Below are 17706 nucleotides of genomic sequence, written 5' to 3' on the forward strand. Positions count from 1 at the left end.
ATTATTTAAAGATGAGGTGGTAAACGGCGAGAGAATCTCATCATGTTGTCAATGCTTGTAACTACAATGGTGCTGGCCACAAGGTAACGGCAGGTTACTGTTAACTTTTGTATATGAGCAGACCGGGCTCATTCTATCAAACTCGCTGGTGCAATTGATGGATTCACGTCAATATGAACTCAATGAAAGATATCACCATGACTCACAAGTGGCGGGAAATGAATATGAAAGTACCTATTTGTTCGTGAATGACCACATTCTCTCCAAACAATCGCGGGTGAGAATGGGATATTCGCGGTAATTTGAGCCTCCTTATAAGTGTTTAAAGAGGATTTGTAAAGGAGTTCATGTCTTGGGACCTCTTCTGTTATGTTTGTTCCTAATCCATAAGAAAAGGCTTGTGAGACGGTCTGCAGGGTATTCATGATTTTAAAAAAATGTCTGGGTCTAAAAAAGACTATGCTATCAACCCGGAAACTTGAGACTCTGTGAAAGGCTGTGGTAGCTGGCCAATCACAGCCTTTGCGAGCTGTGTAGGGCCGTAGTGTTTTAGTCGCATAAGGCGGCTGCTTGGTTCAGCGTTGGGGTTAATTGTTGCGCAAAATGTACTCAGTGCAGTTCATGCTCCCAAAGGTTGCGCATGTTGTCAAGAGCCTGCCATTTGCTTGGCAGATAGAAAGCTGTTTCCCTAACAGAAAGTCTGAAGCTTGAAGTTCTTTTCAAACCTTTGCTTGGGTAGCCCTGTTAAACTGAGCAGACGTGCAGACTACATTTTAGTAATCTCATCACGTAACATTCGTTTTCTAAAAACAATCACATAGTATTGCATGTTTTACTGTGGTAGAAAATACGTTAGCTTAATGCTAACGTATATGGGGAATCCTATAGGGACCGCGCTAGGTATTAGCATCAATCAATTCACGTTAATGTTTTTGTATGAGCCTGACATTTGCTCTGCAGATAGATAACAGGTTCCCTAACAGAAAGTCTGAAACTTGAAGTTCTTTACTTGGGAAGCACTGTACAACTGAGTAGACATGCATAATATTTTAGTAACCTCATCTCGTAACATTCGTTGATAGAATGCAGGCTGCGAGGCTCGCGTAAGACCTTACGTAAAAATTGACGCTAGTCTAGAAAAAGGGGCCGACGCACGCAAGACGTGAAAAGTCGTGCAAGGGTCACGCAAGGGGCTTGCGCACCCTCTTGCGCTTGCGCTTACGCTTACGTCCCCGAGCATAAATCAGCCTATAGTCAGGAATTTTGGGCGACGCACTTAAGCACGTAAGGGGGGGGTATTTTACCGCGCAAGGGGGGGTTGTGTATCTTACGTGCTTACGCGTTACGTCTAAAACAGATTATTATACGGCTCTTCAGAATGTTCCAAAAAGTACCGTTGATTTGAATGGGCCATCCCAACGTCATACCCATACATTAATTCCTGCTAACAGACCTCTGCGAAAGATAATCACCGCTGTCATTGGCAACGGGTTTTGTACTTCTAATTCACATCTTTCATATCATTCCGCCAGAAGTCCAGTCATTTTAAGCGGGATAATGTATTGTCCGTCGGTCATTCTCCAAAAATAATTCCCTTCAGGACCAAACAACACCCTCCGCTGCGCGTTGGGGTGTTGTTCGCCTCGTCGGGAATTATTTTTGTAGAATGACCTCCGGACAATACATTATCCCGCTTATTATACGGGTACTTGCCAAAAACGATAGAAGACATTCCTCCAACATACCTCTTTTTAATGATTTAGGTGCCGTTTCATGTGTCCCGTTTAGAAATAAATAGTTCTTCAAGCAAATAGAACTTTGAAGTTTCAGGTGTTGCATAGCAACCCATTACTTGCTGACGCATAATTACTTGCTGACGCATAATTCGGCCTTAACTCAAAATAAATCTACAGTTCTGGCGTCAATTTGCTTTGCAACACGCAACACGGCTCACAAGCCTTGCAACACGGCTCTGCGTCTAAAACGAACCTTATAATCAAAACTTGTCTAAAGCGGAGTTCACACTAGACTTCTTTTTTAAGAAAAAAGCGCAGCCTTCAGCGCCTTTTGAGCGCTTCAGAATTCATGGATATTATGTGACGTCACTGTCTTTTAAGCACCGCCATATTTGTGTCGGATGCAAACACATTACGGTCATAACATACGGTCACAACTCACAGAAAGTTCAAAACGCTAGGGGATATGTTGCGCTGTTGAATGTGACAACCTAAATATACAATTGCTAAAGATTTAGGGAATGACTGACCTGTTAAGTGAAACGCAGCACGTTGATACAGTCGTAGTAATGGCTGTGTATTATCAAAGCTATATCTTCAAAGCTAGCAAGCTATTTAGCCCTTCACCCAGGAATTTGGCTACAACTCGTTAGCCAATATTGGCACTCTTGCCTGCTCAGAAGAGTTTCTGTACGCTTGAAATCTCCGGTTTATGGGAATGGATTATGTACAAGATATCAATGTCAATGTCGGGAAAAGAAAGTTGGGGCAGATGCTTTGCAAAAACACAGTTAATCGCTAACGGCTAGTAGCATGCTAACATTAGTTAGGTAGCTCAGACACCTCGCAAATCCTCTTAGACGTATTTTTCAGTTACAATAATGTGGTTTGTAAATTGTACAGTGTCTATTTCTCGGTAACTTTCTAAAAATATAAGCAAAAAAAAGTTCTACTTCTAGGTTCAAATACGATGGTCTACGGCGTTTTGGTCGGTTAAACTAAGATAGCAGGTTACTAGGGAAGGTACGCGACTACCTACTCTCCTCGTCCTGATAGGTCAGCTGTCAAAGAGGCGCTTGACGTCACCCGGCGCCTTTCTGAAAAGTTGAGAAAATTGAACTCAAAGGGGCCGATCACACAGGACGCGACTTTTAAAAGCGCGTCGCTAGCAAAACCATTGTTTTCCTATGGTACGGCGCGCCTTTCATGTGCGCCTTTTAAACGCCGCGCCTTGCGCCTTTCTGGCGGTTTAAAGGCGCGCCTAAAAGTTAAAATATTCTCAACTTTAAGCGCAAGGCGCGGAGGCGCACATTTTAGCAGTTTATAACTATGAGGAATTGTACAACTCCAGATGTAAGAATTATTCGAATTCTATACGGCGGACACATGCGTGGACCTGCGTGAGCAACCAATTGGCCGTCTCTACACTATGCCTTTTATAAATGCCTTTAAAACAAATAGGCTAGCATGCTAGCTAACTGTAGGCACCACTCCACAGGCGCATAGGCGCTTTTCCCCAGGAGCATCTTGCCAACGCGCTTTCGATGCGACTGCGCTTATAAAAGTTGCGTCCTGTGTGATCGGCCCCAAAAAGGCGTCGGAGGTTGCGCTTTTTTAGAAGTTTATAAAAGGCGGCTTTTTTTTTTTTTTTGCTTTTTCCCATAGAGTTGCATGTAAAAAAGGTGCTGAAGGCGGCGCTTTTTTCTAAAAAAAAGAAGTCTACTGTGAACGCGGCCTAAAACAAGTTCCTTGAGTAAATTACGTGCTTACGGCTCTGCGTCTAAAACGACCCTAAATTGGCCTTTATAAGTCTGAGTTCTAAAAATAATTGAGTTCTTAGGCTGTAACTTATTTAGCTAAGAGTTTATCGTGTAGCAAAAAAAAAATCGTTCCTTGATCTTATAACGTTAGGTTTTACCAGTTATTTTGGTCTCCGTGGTTCCAGATCAAAGTACGATAGGCTGATGTAAGATAATAAGCTGATGCAATAAAGGTACATCTATGCCTATTACTCAAACCAAAGGAGTTTTGCATCAGCAACATTTTGTTGTTTTCAAAGCTCCGTAGTAATTTGAGATTAATACGTAGCGCGGCTCGCTGACGTGGTAACAGCTACACTGACCTAAGAGATGCAAACCGATGCTTAATGTTTGCTATTTAATCTTGCCCACGGTCGGAGTAGGTTTGCTCGACCAGCTGGTGCTGGTCTGACACTGCTAGTTTTTTTTGTTTTCGTACGATCTTGCTCATGAATGTTGAGCAGTAACTAGGACATATTAAGGCTAACTTACTCACGGCCAATACCCTTACCCATAAATAGCTTTTGAAAGCAATTTCTTTAGCTTTATTTTTTTTTCTTCAAATGGATACGCGGGTATCAGACCTTTTTGGAACAAGTTCCGGATATAAGTCAAGTATACAAGGAGGGGGTTCTTGTATTAACGGACCTGGAATGGCTTCCAAAAAGACTTGCATAAGGAATGGTAAAAAAACTAAGAATCGTTCATCACGACAACTAAAATCAAGCAATAATCCTCCATACCTACCTCCAGAGGTAAGTTAAAACACTGGCAGAACAGTTGCCTCTTGGCTAATGTTAGCTACGAAATATAGCTTGCTATATTTGGTGACTAGCAGGATACCTCGGCTAAAGTTAGCTTATTTTTACATTACGTTGCACTATTTACCGTATTAGTGTAACTTGCACCGTTATACCAACCACAACTAACTTACTTAGCATTCAGAATTTCAGTGGGTCATATTTAGTCTAGCACAGCAGTATAGTGAACAAAGATACACGTAATAAACTTATCTCTAACTATTAGTGGTATCGCAGTTTAACGTTAGCAACTTCCTAGCTGTGAGTAAAAGTGAGCGCGGATAATAGTTTGGGCTGTAGAATAAGTTTTACTCACACAGTTTCACAAACTGTTCGTATAATATAACAGATGTGAACATTTCCTTCCTTGCTAGCGTTCTGCATTTGTTGTGTTCGTCTTGGGTTTTGCATTCTAGCCAACACCTGAATTGCTAACCTCTAAATTATCCTACTTTCCACTGTGACGTTAGCTGTGTGTTTGTTAACCAACTAGATAACATTGGTCAAAACAGGTGGTTTTATGCCATAAGAAATTATAATGTCAGCTACTTCAGACCGCAATCTTTTTAGTATTGGTGATATCAATTGATGTTAGCTTTACTAGCAATACAAAACTTGTAAGGGTGGGAAGCTGTGACGTTAACCAAATGAAGCTCCGTAATGTTTTGACATCCAAGAACAGCTGTGTTTGTAAACAAGCTGACTACGATACCGTCAGTTTGTGCACTGGTACACTGTAACGTCTGCCTGTAGTGACGGGCTGCTTTTTGTTACTAACTTTAGTGCTGAGCAGGCTTTTAAGAAGAAAACTAAAAGAATAAGACATAATGGGAGGGTGTACCTAATCACCGAAACGGACCGGAACCTACCGGAACGGACCGAAACTGACCCAGATTTGGCCAGATACATGTTCAGAACACTTGTAGAAGTCACCTGTATGTTTATACAGTGATTATAACACCAAATGATTCAATACAATATTACAAGTTGTTCAAAACGTTACCCTGGTTTGAGAGTAGATGGAATCCCTGGCCTTTGTCGTCGTGATGTCATCATGGAAGTAGGTTCATAATGTTCATAAATCATAACGTCAATTCTAACCACAATCAGAGAGTTTGTAGACCGCATGTGTTATAATCCCGAGCATAGGATGGTAACCAGCTTCACTGCTTTCCACCGGAAGATCCTGAACGACAACTGTCAAACAGGAACTACAGTGCTGCTGCTGTTGTTACCAGGCACCAACTTATTGATATCGATCGACACCGACATTTCTGACTGTCTGGCATATAGGCCTGGTTAATTGGTTTGTCTCTGTGGGTATACCATTTTCAGTGAGAGGCAACAAAAAACCCAACCTCTGGAATTGCAAAGACTGCTTTGGCCGCTTGACAAAAAAATGACAGCTTAGATTGACAGCCCCGTGACAGGGGTTCTCCTATGACATCACGACGACAAAGGCGAGGGATTCCATCTACTCTCAAACCAGGGTGACGTTTTGAACAACTTGTAATATTGTATTGAATCATTTGGTGTTATAATCACAGTATATACATACAGGTGACTTCTACAAGTGTTCTGAACATGTATCTGGCCAAATCTGGGTCAGTTTCGGCCCGTTCCGGTAGGTTCCGGTCCGTTTCGGATAGGTACACCCTAATGGGAAGATTGAAATAAATAGTCTGCATGAAAATTTCAAATTTGTTGAGACGTCAATTGGTCAATCACATAATGAGAGTTTTGTCTGTAAATATGAGAGAGACTGGGGAGTGGTTGTGGAGATATTATTTAAACAACGATTCTCTCTTGTCTTTTTGTGTAATTCTCAGCATTTCCCAATATAGTTATTGATAGTAAGACGCTGTGTTAGCATCTCAGCCTGTGTGACTAGACTGACAGTTTCTGCCCAGAGACCTCATGTTTGCAGAAATCTATGCAGAAATGAACAATTTTAGGGCAACATAAGGTTATGCACAAACATGAAAGTGTATCCTTATGTGTTAATGCGCTGAAGGTGGAGAGTTTGAAATCTAGTTAATAATAAATAGTTTCCTTGTAATAATAGGCCTAGTGTATGAAGAACATGACCATACCACCAAACATGCCTGTAGGTTGTACTGTCCAAGCTGCATAACCGTTGTACTGTCCAAGCTGCATAACCGTCATTATGGCATTTATTGGAATTTATAGGAATATACACAAATGTTGTTAGTTAAATATGCCAAAAACATCAGTCTAAAGAAATATGTTTATGCAGTTATTAAGAGCAGGAACTACCCTTTGATCCACTGGCCTTTAGTCTTGCATAGCTCCATTCCATCTAATGGCTGTGCTCTCTGTTCTCTGTTCTCCTTTAGGCTGAAGAGGGAAACATAGAATACAAGGTGAGCACAACCCACAATCTCCTACTGTTCATGAGAAGACAGTGAACAACTCTATATTTCTATTCTAGGTTTTGGTTAACAATAGTTATGTCTAAAACATAGAAAAAAATAGACTGCATACTCTGGCTTAGTGTAACTAGGACGTTAAGGACAAAACAAGGAGTTTGAGCTCATTTGTTTTACTTAGCATGAGGAAATGTGAGGATCAAGAACACAGGCTTAGTGACAACCCCACGTGAGGAGCAAGAACACAAAGTATTATTTTGTAGATATTTTTTAGAACCTGGACATCTGTCTTGTTTAGTAGATGCTATTGTTGGCAAAAGTCATGGTAGTGGGTTAATGCTGTTGTGATGCCGGCACAGTTGAAGCTGGTGAACCCCACACAGTATCGCTTTGAGCACCTGGCCACACAGATGAAATGGCGTCTGCAGGAAGGCAAAGGAGAGGCTGTGTACCAGATTGGTGTGGAGGACAACGGGATGCTAGTGGGGTTATCAGAGGACGACATGAAGGCATCGCTTAAAACACTCCACAGGATGGCAGAGAAGTAGGTATTCAATTCACAGACATAAATTTGCACACACACAAACACACTCACACACAACACATTTATTCAGACAACTGGAAGTCTTGAAGGGAAATGCCTGAAAAACACACGCTGGCCACACAATATTTTACTTAAAATGATGCCCCCTTAACCTGCAGGACATTCTAGTGACAATTAAAAAAAAAAAAACACAGAGAGTGCCCACACTCAAAGAAACGTGCCCCCTATTGGAAGTGATTTTGGCAACCACAGTTGCAGTTATCCACAGTTTCCCGCAGTCCTCGAAATTATTAAGTGAAAAATAAACAGTTCATAAGTTTTAAATTCTGCACCACTCTAAGATGCCTTTCTGCAACTCCACGCTTAATACATGACTCATGTCTTTAAGCACATTTATGTCTCTAGCATGTTTGTCCATGATTCCTTCACGTTTTTATCAAAGTGAGGGGTTTGAACAAAAGTAAGGAAGGGAACAGTTACAAAATATTGTTAACAAGATCTTTTTCATTGGTGTATTGTAAGAATTGTTTTATTTTATTAAGAGTTATTGATGATGATGTGTTATTCTGTCTGAACTCTATGACACTTAATTTGTCTAACCTGTTTTGGGCAATACCGGATCACACTCTTGACCTTAATGTAACAAAGAGATCTTAAGAGACTGAAAGTGAATATTTTGTGACCAACAACCTATATATTTCTGTCATATATGGTTACAAATGCTGGAACAACAGGTTGGGTATCATTTCAGCAAAAGTACACCTGTCCCAATGTTACTTTCCACCCGATGAAGAGGGGCAAAAGTAACATTTGTATAATTAACCATGCCTTTATTAAAAGTGCAAATCTTGTGCTTATCAAACTGTGTGCCATGGATGATTTTGCTTTTCACATAAATTGAAAAGTTAATTTCCTTAATGTTCCTATTATAAATCTTGGTAAATATGATTTAATTATTTTATGCATGTGTGAAAGTGTTCATGACATCATCACCTTACACCACCTGGCCATAAGAAAACACCCTACCTCACAAATATGTGAGCTTAAAGTACCTTTTTCCACTTTCATGAAATACAGTATGAACGGTATTTGAATGGGGAACAAGCTTGCTACATGAGTCTGGTATTATGCATTTTACTAAATGGTCTATTAAACCAACATGAAATTGGAGTATTGAATGAGAAACTCTATTCAATACTCAAGAAACGAATCCTCTAATGAAAGTTTGCAGACATCAAAAAAAGCTGAAAAGGCAATAGGCGCAAGATTATCCCATAATACTTTTAGTTACACAACACTTACATTTGGCAGGAATATATGCTAAGGTAGAAAGTGCTATAAAAGGTAATGGTATGAATGGTAAGTTAAAGGTTGTCACCCAATGGCTCCTATCACTTCCTGGGAGTCGCCGGGTCTGCGACCCACTTGTTCAACAGAGAACACGGTGTCAGAACTCAAGCCATGATCAAAGACTCAAGATCTATGCATGAGGCTGAGACAAACTAAGGACTATGTCTCTGGTCAGGGAGGAAGCTTTGACGGCTTTCTCACACCTCATGTAGGCCAGGTCCAGAAAACACATGAGAAGTATTTACAACTTCTCACGTTTTCCAAATTACACTAAAATTACCACTAGGAATGAGATGTATTGAATTTTGACTGAAATATATTTATTAAACTACCTCTTACATCCTGGTCCATTCATATGTGAATCAGGAAATACATTTTTGAAGTTTGAAATTGCATATATTTTGAAACTAGTCTAATTCCATAGAAGAACATGGCATTCTGAGACTTGCAGAGAATAGGCAGGTGCTGCTGGTTAAGCAGTGGAACCAGTTACCGTAAAAAGCATGGACAGGGGGGTACACTCAGTCAAAAGTGAAGCCATCAGAAAGAACTAGAACATGGCAGAGTTTTAACCAAATAGTGTCGGTTCTGGGCAGACATGCTCTGCAGGCAAACACATACTCTGCCTGTAGTATGAGTGACCGACTTCATAATGTAAGTGAATGACGCCATTTTGGCCATGCTTCTAACAGTCTTTGAGTGGAACGCCATGGAAGAGAGAGATGATGTGTAGTAGAATGCTGGCAGATCAGAGCAGCCTTCAAGCAAAAATGAAACCAAATTGTATGTCACAAAGAAAAACAACACTTACAGTGAAAGAACACTGTTATAAGATGAAACCATTTAGTTATCTGGGTATATCAAACACTATTTTGTAATACTGTGTCCAGAGGTGCTAGGTTACACATATATAGCACCATGGGTTTGTTTAGCGGAATGTTTAGAAAACACAATATTCAGTGTTATCTTTGCAGCTGATGATTCTTTGGCGTTAAGGTTCTTCAGGGTAGCTGATGTTTCTTTGGCGTTAAGGTTCTTCAGGGTAGCTGATGTTTCTTTGGCGTTAAGGTTCTCCAGGGTAGCTGATGTTTCTTTGGTGTATATGTTCTCCAGGGTAGCTGATGTTTCTTTGGTGTGTATGTTCTCTTCTCCAGGGTAGCTGATGTTTCTTTGGTGTGTATGTTCTCCAGGGTAGCTGATGTTTCTTTGGTGTGTATGTTCTCTTCTCCAGGGTAGCTGATGTTTCTTTGGTGTGTATGTTCTCCAGAGTAGCTGATGTTTCTTTGGTGTGTATGTTCTCCAGGGTAGCTGATGTTTCTTTGGTGTATATGTTATCCAGGGTAGCTGATGTTTCTTTGGTGTATATGTTATCCAGAGTAGCTGATGTTTCTTTGGTGTATATGTTATCCAGGGTAGCTGATGTTTCTTTGGTGTATATGTTATCCAGAGTAGCTGATGTTTCTTTGGTGTATATGTTATCCAGAGTAGCTGATGTTTCTTTGGTGTGTATGTTCTCCAGGGTAGCTGATGTTTCTTTGGTGTATATGTTATCCAGAGTAGCTGATGTTTCTTTGGTGTATATGTTATCCAGGGTAGGTGCAGACATCACAGTCCTGCGAGAGCGGGAGGTGGATTATGACTCTGACACTCTCATCCCACGTAAAATAGCAGAAGTCCTGGTCAGAAAAGTACCAGACGATCAACAGGTATGGTTTCTGTTTGTCAAGTTTTAATTATTTGGTTTTATATTTGTGTGTTGGTGTGTTAGTGGCTTTTGAGTATTCATGTTAACAGAGGTGTTTCTTGTGTGCAGTTTCTGGACCTGCGGGTAGCGGTGCTTGGGAATATCGATTCAGGCAAGTCAACCCTACTGGGCGTGCTAACTCAAGGGGAGCTGGACAATGGCCGGGGACGGGCACGGCTCAACCTCTTTAGACACCTTCATGAAATTCAGTCAGGACGAACGTCAAGCATCAGCTTTGAGATCCTGGGGTTCAATAGCAAAGGAGAGGTAAGAAATTTGATCTCTGCGCATGTGTCATAGGGGTGGGAATCTCTTGGCACCTCACGATTCGATTAGATTCCAATTCAGAGGACGATTATCGATGCATTTCGACTTTTAAAACATTCAAGTCTGCTACTCAGAGTCTAAAATCACTTCCTACTTTGTGTTTGATAATTAAGGAAAATCAACAGATGAATAATCTTCTCTATTTTTTATTAGAGAAAAAGCTTTTCCTTGTCGCAATTTTGACTTTCTATGAACAATGCAATAATCGCTTGCATTTCAACATAAAATGGATGTGCAGGGTTTTTCCTGGGTCAAAATGGCTCTTCGTTGCTCCCCCCCAAAAAGTTTACGCGTTATGCGCGCGCAGTCTGTGTTACCTTTCAGCAGACATCAATGTTATTTTTACATTTCATAAATAATGGAGGCTATGCTTGAGGTTGTAATTTTTTTTTAGGCTACCTCATACTATATGCAAACTACTGAAATCTATATTAGAATCTAGAACTAACCAGTGGTCAGAAATGGAACACACAAATTATTTAAAGTCAAGTTTAGATTATTACTATTACTGTTTATTATGTGGAACGACAGTTTTCATCCGCACTGGTTTATCAATAATAATATTAATATTATTATATTCGAGATGCAACACAAACGAGTTGGGCTTTCATTGATAAACTAATGCTGTTATCTGCCTTCCCGAGGGCCCGCGTTCTACTGGTACTCGTTCAAATGGGTAGACAAATCAAGTAATAGCCTACACCTGTGTAAGTTCTCAACATCTATATTTTTATAAATTGAAGGCCATGAATATTGAAACCGCCGACTGATGGAAGTCAGGTTGCATACGCAGGTTGAGTAATTAAGTGATTGGCAGCTGGCCGCTCTGTCCATTCGCGCACCTCACAGTTGCGTTTAGATCAGACTTATCAACTCGATTAACGAGGGTTCGGCTGTAGCTTACTTGAAACACACTATTCAGAACATACTCGCTGACGTGCATTGCATACGTGATGAATTGCTTACAAATCTGCTTAAAACAACTAGTGAAGGTGTTTTAGAATAATATTTATGCCATACAATAAGTGATTTTATGTAAACACCACTTAATAATGTTAGCTGTCTAATTATTTAGCGCAATGCTAGTATGACTCTACCGTAATTCGATTTTTAACCAAGGTAGCCTATTGTACCTATTGAGCCTGTTGATCGCGACCTGTTTACCAATCTGGTTAAAAAGATAAAGGTGAGCTGTTATTTATAGATGATAAATATTTCCCAGGCATCTAATGGCTTACAGCTACCTGTAAACCATCTAAACGTACAGAGTAAGGTAGGTTGACTGCTAAATCGGCAGCAACCAGTCTTTGGATTGCTCTCATAAGTCAGTTATTGTATATGGCATTAATATTATTCTTACCATCACACATAGGATATATAGGTTCACAAACACACTGCTTAAATAAAACTCTAAGCCTACTATCAAAGTATTGTTTTTTTTTAAGATAATGTAGGCAACTGCTAGCTAGCTAGATAATGTATGCAACTGCTCGCTAGCTGCTTTATAAAAAAATCAAACTAACACGTTCTCTAAACTGGCAAGCTTGGAGAAGCCTCTGTTCAATGATTGGCTGAGGGTATGGGAGGCGGGATCTGCTGCTGCTTTCTTGAATTCAACGTGAGTGTTTTTTTTTTCCTTAGGCGCTCGGGATTTTTCATAGGCGCTCGGGAAAACGACTTAGGCGCGCGCCCATATTTTCTCTATGAAGGAAAAACCCTGATGTGTAAAAAAAAAAAATACATATATGTTTTTGTTTTTTTTATTACAAAATCGATTATGAACTTTTCTGAATCGAGACAGAGCCGTTTTAGAGAGAATCGAGAAAAATCGAATAATCGTGTCTAACCCCTAATGTGTCAAATGCAATGCAATTTGAGGGAAGTTATAAAAAGAAACTATGTGCATGAATTGTATGACCTCAGGGCTGTTGTATACACAGGGTTTCTATTTTCAGATAATTAAGAAATACCATTAAAAGATACAAAAGGAACTATTCCTGGGATAGAACTTTTAAAAAAGTGAACAGCAACAAGAAGTATTGACCGTTCTGATGTGCAGGGCCTCTTTCATCTGTATGTGTGTTGGTAGGTGGTGAACTACAGTGAGTCACGGACAGCTGAAGAGATCTGTGAGAACGCCTCGAAGATGATCACCTTCATCGACCTGGCTGGTCATCACAAGTACTTGAAGACCACCATCTTTGGCCTTACCAGCTATTGTCCAGACTTTGCCATGCTGGTTGTTAGTGCAAACACTGGCATTGGTAGGTCAACCACCATCACACTTTGTATCCCATCCACTATATACACCTATTCCCCCAGTATGTATTGCATAATGTATAGTCCGCAGGTCTCGTTTCATCCTGAAGGGATTCATTATTCAGGCAAATAGAACTTCAAAGTTTCAGGTGTTTTCAGTTACAATGAATTTCTGTTACACAAAAGTAAACAAACTATTTGCAGAATTAAAAGAAATATGTGAATCAGAAGCTCAAAACGGTCATTTATTTTTTGCCGCAGTCGTCATTGTAATGAAGTATCGTTGGGATGGCCTATGTGTTACTAAATCGCTAAGCTACAATTGAATTAAATAGCCTATTTAATTCAATTGTAGCTTAGCGATTTAGTCACACTTTTAGGCCTTGAGGAATGGAGAAAGCTGGTCTGAAATCAGCCCCACCACATTGTTAAGAGGTGCAATTGCGAGGCAATGTCAAGCTCTCTTGGGCTTTTTTTGCTTGTGTCTTTGTTTACCTCATTGCTGTAACGTCCCTTATAATCTGATGGTTTTACCATTTTATTGCTACTTTCTCATTCTTATGACAGTAATGTGGTGGTGAACTATGTCTAGTATGCAAGCTTTACCAACAATAGTTTAAGCATAGAATTGTGGCTAAAATGTCCTAATGTAAAATTAATGGAAAGGGATGAGTTTACATGAATGGACTACATCACTACCCAGAAGTTTATAACCCTGCAATAAACGTGTTAATCACAAGTCCTGCAATGGGGTAGGCAGCCATCAGTGACATTGGCAAGTTGAAGCCCAGAAATGCAGAGGAGTGTTCTCCCTTTGTTATCTGACAGTTTGATAGAAAGACTATTCAGATCAAGATTAAGGATTAAGTATAAATCAGTTATACTCAGGAAAAGATGTTCGAGGAAGGGTAGGGATTGGATACGAATCCAAGTTAGGGTAAAGGAAGGGGTTGGGGGTGGCAGAGACCCCCAGGATTAGGGGAAGTGAACACAATGGGATGAGAAACCTCGTCACTTTAGGCACGCAAATATCTTCTTTACATAATACAGGTTAAGTAGTCTTTTACAGTCACAGTCAAGTAGTCTTTTAGTGTCTCAGCCATAACCACTGCCTCGCTGTTTCAGGAGCCTCAGACAACTCCTTTACAGCTCATTTGAGTGACTGTCCACTAGAAGCGTTGTGGTTGGTTTAGCTACAGACCCTCTACCACCTGTCTCCTCTGGCTTTATGTGTGCTTGCCAACCTCGTCCCCTCGCATCCAGTTCTGCATACTGCTCCTTCCTTTCAAACGCTTCCTCAATCGCATCTTCAAAAGGAAGCGTTCATTTAATAGCAAATGATGCGCTCTTAATCAGAAAACAACACCATGCCTGGTCTCATAGCAGTCACAACAATACACTGAAGAACTTGCCTTCTGACATCAGCCATCAATTTTCAATCCTGCGTTTTTGCCCCTTTTGCTAGTACTGCTTGTATGTGCTTAGTGTCCACTAACTGATTGTATGATAAACAACCATTAGTTGACTGCAATTTATTATCTTAGGCTTATAAGCCTAACTGTAGACGGGCTAGGAAGCTACTATCCTTGCAACACTGCAATTTGGCTCCCTAAATACTAAAGTTTCGGGAATAACAATTTGTTTTTGATAGTGTTGTTTTTTTTTTATTGTTATTTACCAGCTGGGACAACGCGGGAGCACCTGGGCCTGGCCATGGCCCTCAAGGTGCCCATCTTTATCGTGGTGAGCAAGGTGGACCTGTGCACCAAAGGAACCGTGGATCGCACCGTCCGGCAGCTGGAGCGTGTCCTCAAGCAGCCTGGGTGCAACAAGGTGCCCATGTTGGTGCACAGCTCAGATGATGCTGTCACAGCTGCCCAGCAGTTTGCACAGTGCCCTAGGTACATACACATCTCTAATATCACCTGCTTTCACTTGCACAGTACCCTAGGTACATACGTAAGGGATAACGGCCGACGAGCTGTACAGTTCTACAAAGATAATGGACGATGCGGGGCAAAGAACTCGACGATGCGCAGCGTCTTAATATACACCCCATTAGCCAATCAGAAAACAGTATTTCGTTCCAGAGGGAGATAAACATCTATAATATCGCCTGCTTTCACTTGCACAGTGTCCTAGGTACATACACATCTGCAATATCACCTGCTATCACTTGCCACGTGCCCTAGGTACATACACATCTATACTATCACCTGCTTTCACTTGCACAGTGCCCTAAATACATACACATCTATAATATCACCTGCTATCACTTGCCACGTACTACATCAGACGAAAATTGTTGGTTTTGATCGTGACCAAATAATTCTATCTCGGACTCATCTGTCCAAAGAAGGGACTTCCAGAAGTCCTGTGGTTTATCCAAGTGCTCTCGGGCAAAGTTGAAATGGGCAGTTTTGTTCTTTCTTGAGAACAGAGGCTTCCTTCTAGCAACCAGATCATGAATGTCATGTCTATTCAATTTTCGTCTGATTGTAGACGCATGTATATCAGTGTTGTTTTCGTCAGGCAAGACGAAAACGAAAATGACGTCGTCAGACACCTTTTTTCCATGACGAAAATGAGACTAAGACGAACGTCACCAAAGCCATATAAAGACTAAAATGTGACGAAAAATGTAGACATTTTCGTCAGACGAGAACTAGACGAGACTAAATTGTTAGTGAGTGGACGAACAAAGTTTCAAAACATGTGCCGGGTGCGGGTGGTCGTAAAAAGAGTGTTCTGACTTGATATTTGTTAATATGTTTGTTAACATAATTTGTTGTCCGAGAAGGACACCTACTGGTGCATTCCGGTATTGCACCTTGAGTGCATTTGTTACGTCTCCCCCGCGAGAATTCAGTTATAGTCAGTTATTTTAACGTGTTCAAAGAGCTGCATGGATGCTGTCAAATCGTCCGACCTTTGGAGTGGAACGTCCGTAAGTTGAAATGTAATGTTTGTGGGATGTGTTATGTGCGGTGTGCAGTAATTAATAAGAGGGTTAATTTAATTAAATCAATTCATAATTAGCGTAGTTTGCCTTTGGTTGGGAGGGATAGCTATTTTCAACTGTTAAGCTAACTAACGTGTCTGGTGACTAGCTTCTTATTCACGAAACATGTTGAACGGGATAAATTGGACATATGGTAATTTGCTGTGTTTGTGTTTGTTTTATAGTTTTACAATAAATACATTGGGAATGAGAGCATCAGAAAGTAAAGACCTTAACATCATACACCCTCTGGATTGTTGTCTATCTGTCTACGCCTTACATGCACGTAATTGCTAAGGCAGAATAATTACTGTTCCCCAACCCCTCATATTTTAGTAGAATTGCACTAGGAGCCACATTGTGTTCCCCTCCTTTTGAAAGTTAGATCAGTATCAGTGTGCTTCATTATGATAAATGTATTGGCCTATTAAATAAATACACGCATCTTATGTATATTTGATTTTTGACTAAAACCTTTTGAGTTTTCGTCGGACTAAAACTAGACTAAAACCTTTGGAGTTTTCGTCGGACTAAAACTAGACTAAAACTTTCAAAGATAGAAATGACTAAAATGGGACTAAAACTAAGAAGCATTTCGTCAAAAAGACTAAGACTAAAACTAAATCTAAAATGCCTGCCAAAAACAACACTGATGTACATTTACCCCAGATGCTGCCAGAGAGGTCTGAAAAATAAATAAACCTGACATATCATCCATGGAAAATTGGTGATGAAAAAAATGAAAAATCATGGTAAAACAACAGAAAACTCTTATTGCTCATGGGGTTCACATACTTTCAAGTGGCACTGTACGTTATATATGTGTGTATGAGTATATACAGTATGTTACCCACAGGTTTATATGTTTATTTATTGTGTTTTCAGCATAACGCCCATATTCACCTTGTCCAGCGTGTCTGGGGAGAACTTGGACCTGCTGAAGGTTTTCTTCAACATCCTGCCTCCCCTCAGCAACAGCAAAGAACAGGAGGAGCTAATGCAACAGCTTACTGAGTTTCAGGTAGAAACAGCCCTCACACCACAACAAGTCACAATGTTTGTGTACATGTGATTGAGTCATTGTTGGTGGCCAAGCAGCGAAGCTGCGAAGCCACCTAGTGTTCTTCTATGTATTATTGATTTTCTATTTATTGGTGGCCAAGCAGCGAAACTGCGAAATCCACCTATTGGTTTTCTATTTATTACAGTGCATGAAATGCCCTGTATTGTTATTCCTAGGCTTCTTCTTCTTCCTCTTCTTCTTCTTATTCTTCTCACCTTTTTCTGCGATTAATTCAGCTCGAACCGCTTAACTTAGAAACTTCGTTCAAACTTTGTCGCGTAGGTCTTGTAAAGGACACTTATGCTATGTATTTTTCACTTTTCTAAACTTTATACTTTTTAAAATATTCAAGAAAAACGAATATAAATTTCTCCCATTGACTTACATTGGGCCATTATGACATCATAATAGGGTCTTTAAACTGGCTTGCACCTGTGCTTCACTGACACCTGCGCCAAATCCAAGGAACCTCTCCTCTGTCCCTCTCAATTTAACTGTAACTAGGAACATTAAGACACCTTCCATTCTCTACTTTTTTTTCTCTCCATCTCTCCATCTTTCTCTCTATCCCTCTCAGTCTACTTTCTCTCACACTCAATCTCTCTTCTTCACTCCATTTTTATCTCCTTTTTTCAATATTTTCACTCTCTCTTTATATCCAGAGCCACTCTTGTTCGCTCTTCTTTCCTTCTT

The 17706-nt window shown here is 40.4% G+C and overlaps 1 protein-coding gene across 2 annotated transcripts in view; it reads left to right on the forward strand.

The window, feature by feature from the left end:
- The first annotated feature begins 3910 nt into the window (after positions 1 to 3910).
- The window catches only part of gtpbp2a (GTP binding protein 2a), a 33363-nt gene continuing 19567 nt past the window's right edge, over positions 3911 to 17706 (forward strand). Inside the window, exons 1-8 of one of the 2 annotated variants that reach the window (XM_080849265.1) lie at positions 3911 to 4290; positions 6693 to 6719; positions 7085 to 7269; positions 10211 to 10325; positions 10433 to 10630; positions 12780 to 12954; positions 14631 to 14850; positions 16836 to 16971. In XM_080849265.1, coding sequence (XP_080705391.1) covers positions 4099 to 4290; positions 6693 to 6719; positions 7085 to 7269; positions 10211 to 10325; positions 10433 to 10630; positions 12780 to 12954; positions 14631 to 14850; positions 16836 to 16971 — 1248 coding nt within the window. In that variant the 5' untranslated portion in view covers positions 3911 to 4098. Of the gene's footprint in view, positions 4291 to 4482; positions 4597 to 6692; positions 6720 to 7084; positions 7270 to 10210; positions 10326 to 10432; positions 10631 to 12779; positions 12955 to 14630; positions 14851 to 16835; positions 16972 to 17706 lie in introns of those variants that run through there. The other variant, XM_080849266.1, reaches the window with a different exon arrangement.

The sequence above is a fragment of the Sprattus sprattus genome, assembly GCF_963457725.1.
Source record: "Sprattus sprattus genome assembly, chromosome: 12".
Lineage (NCBI taxonomy): Eukaryota > Metazoa > Chordata > Actinopteri > Clupeiformes > Clupeidae > Sprattus > Sprattus sprattus.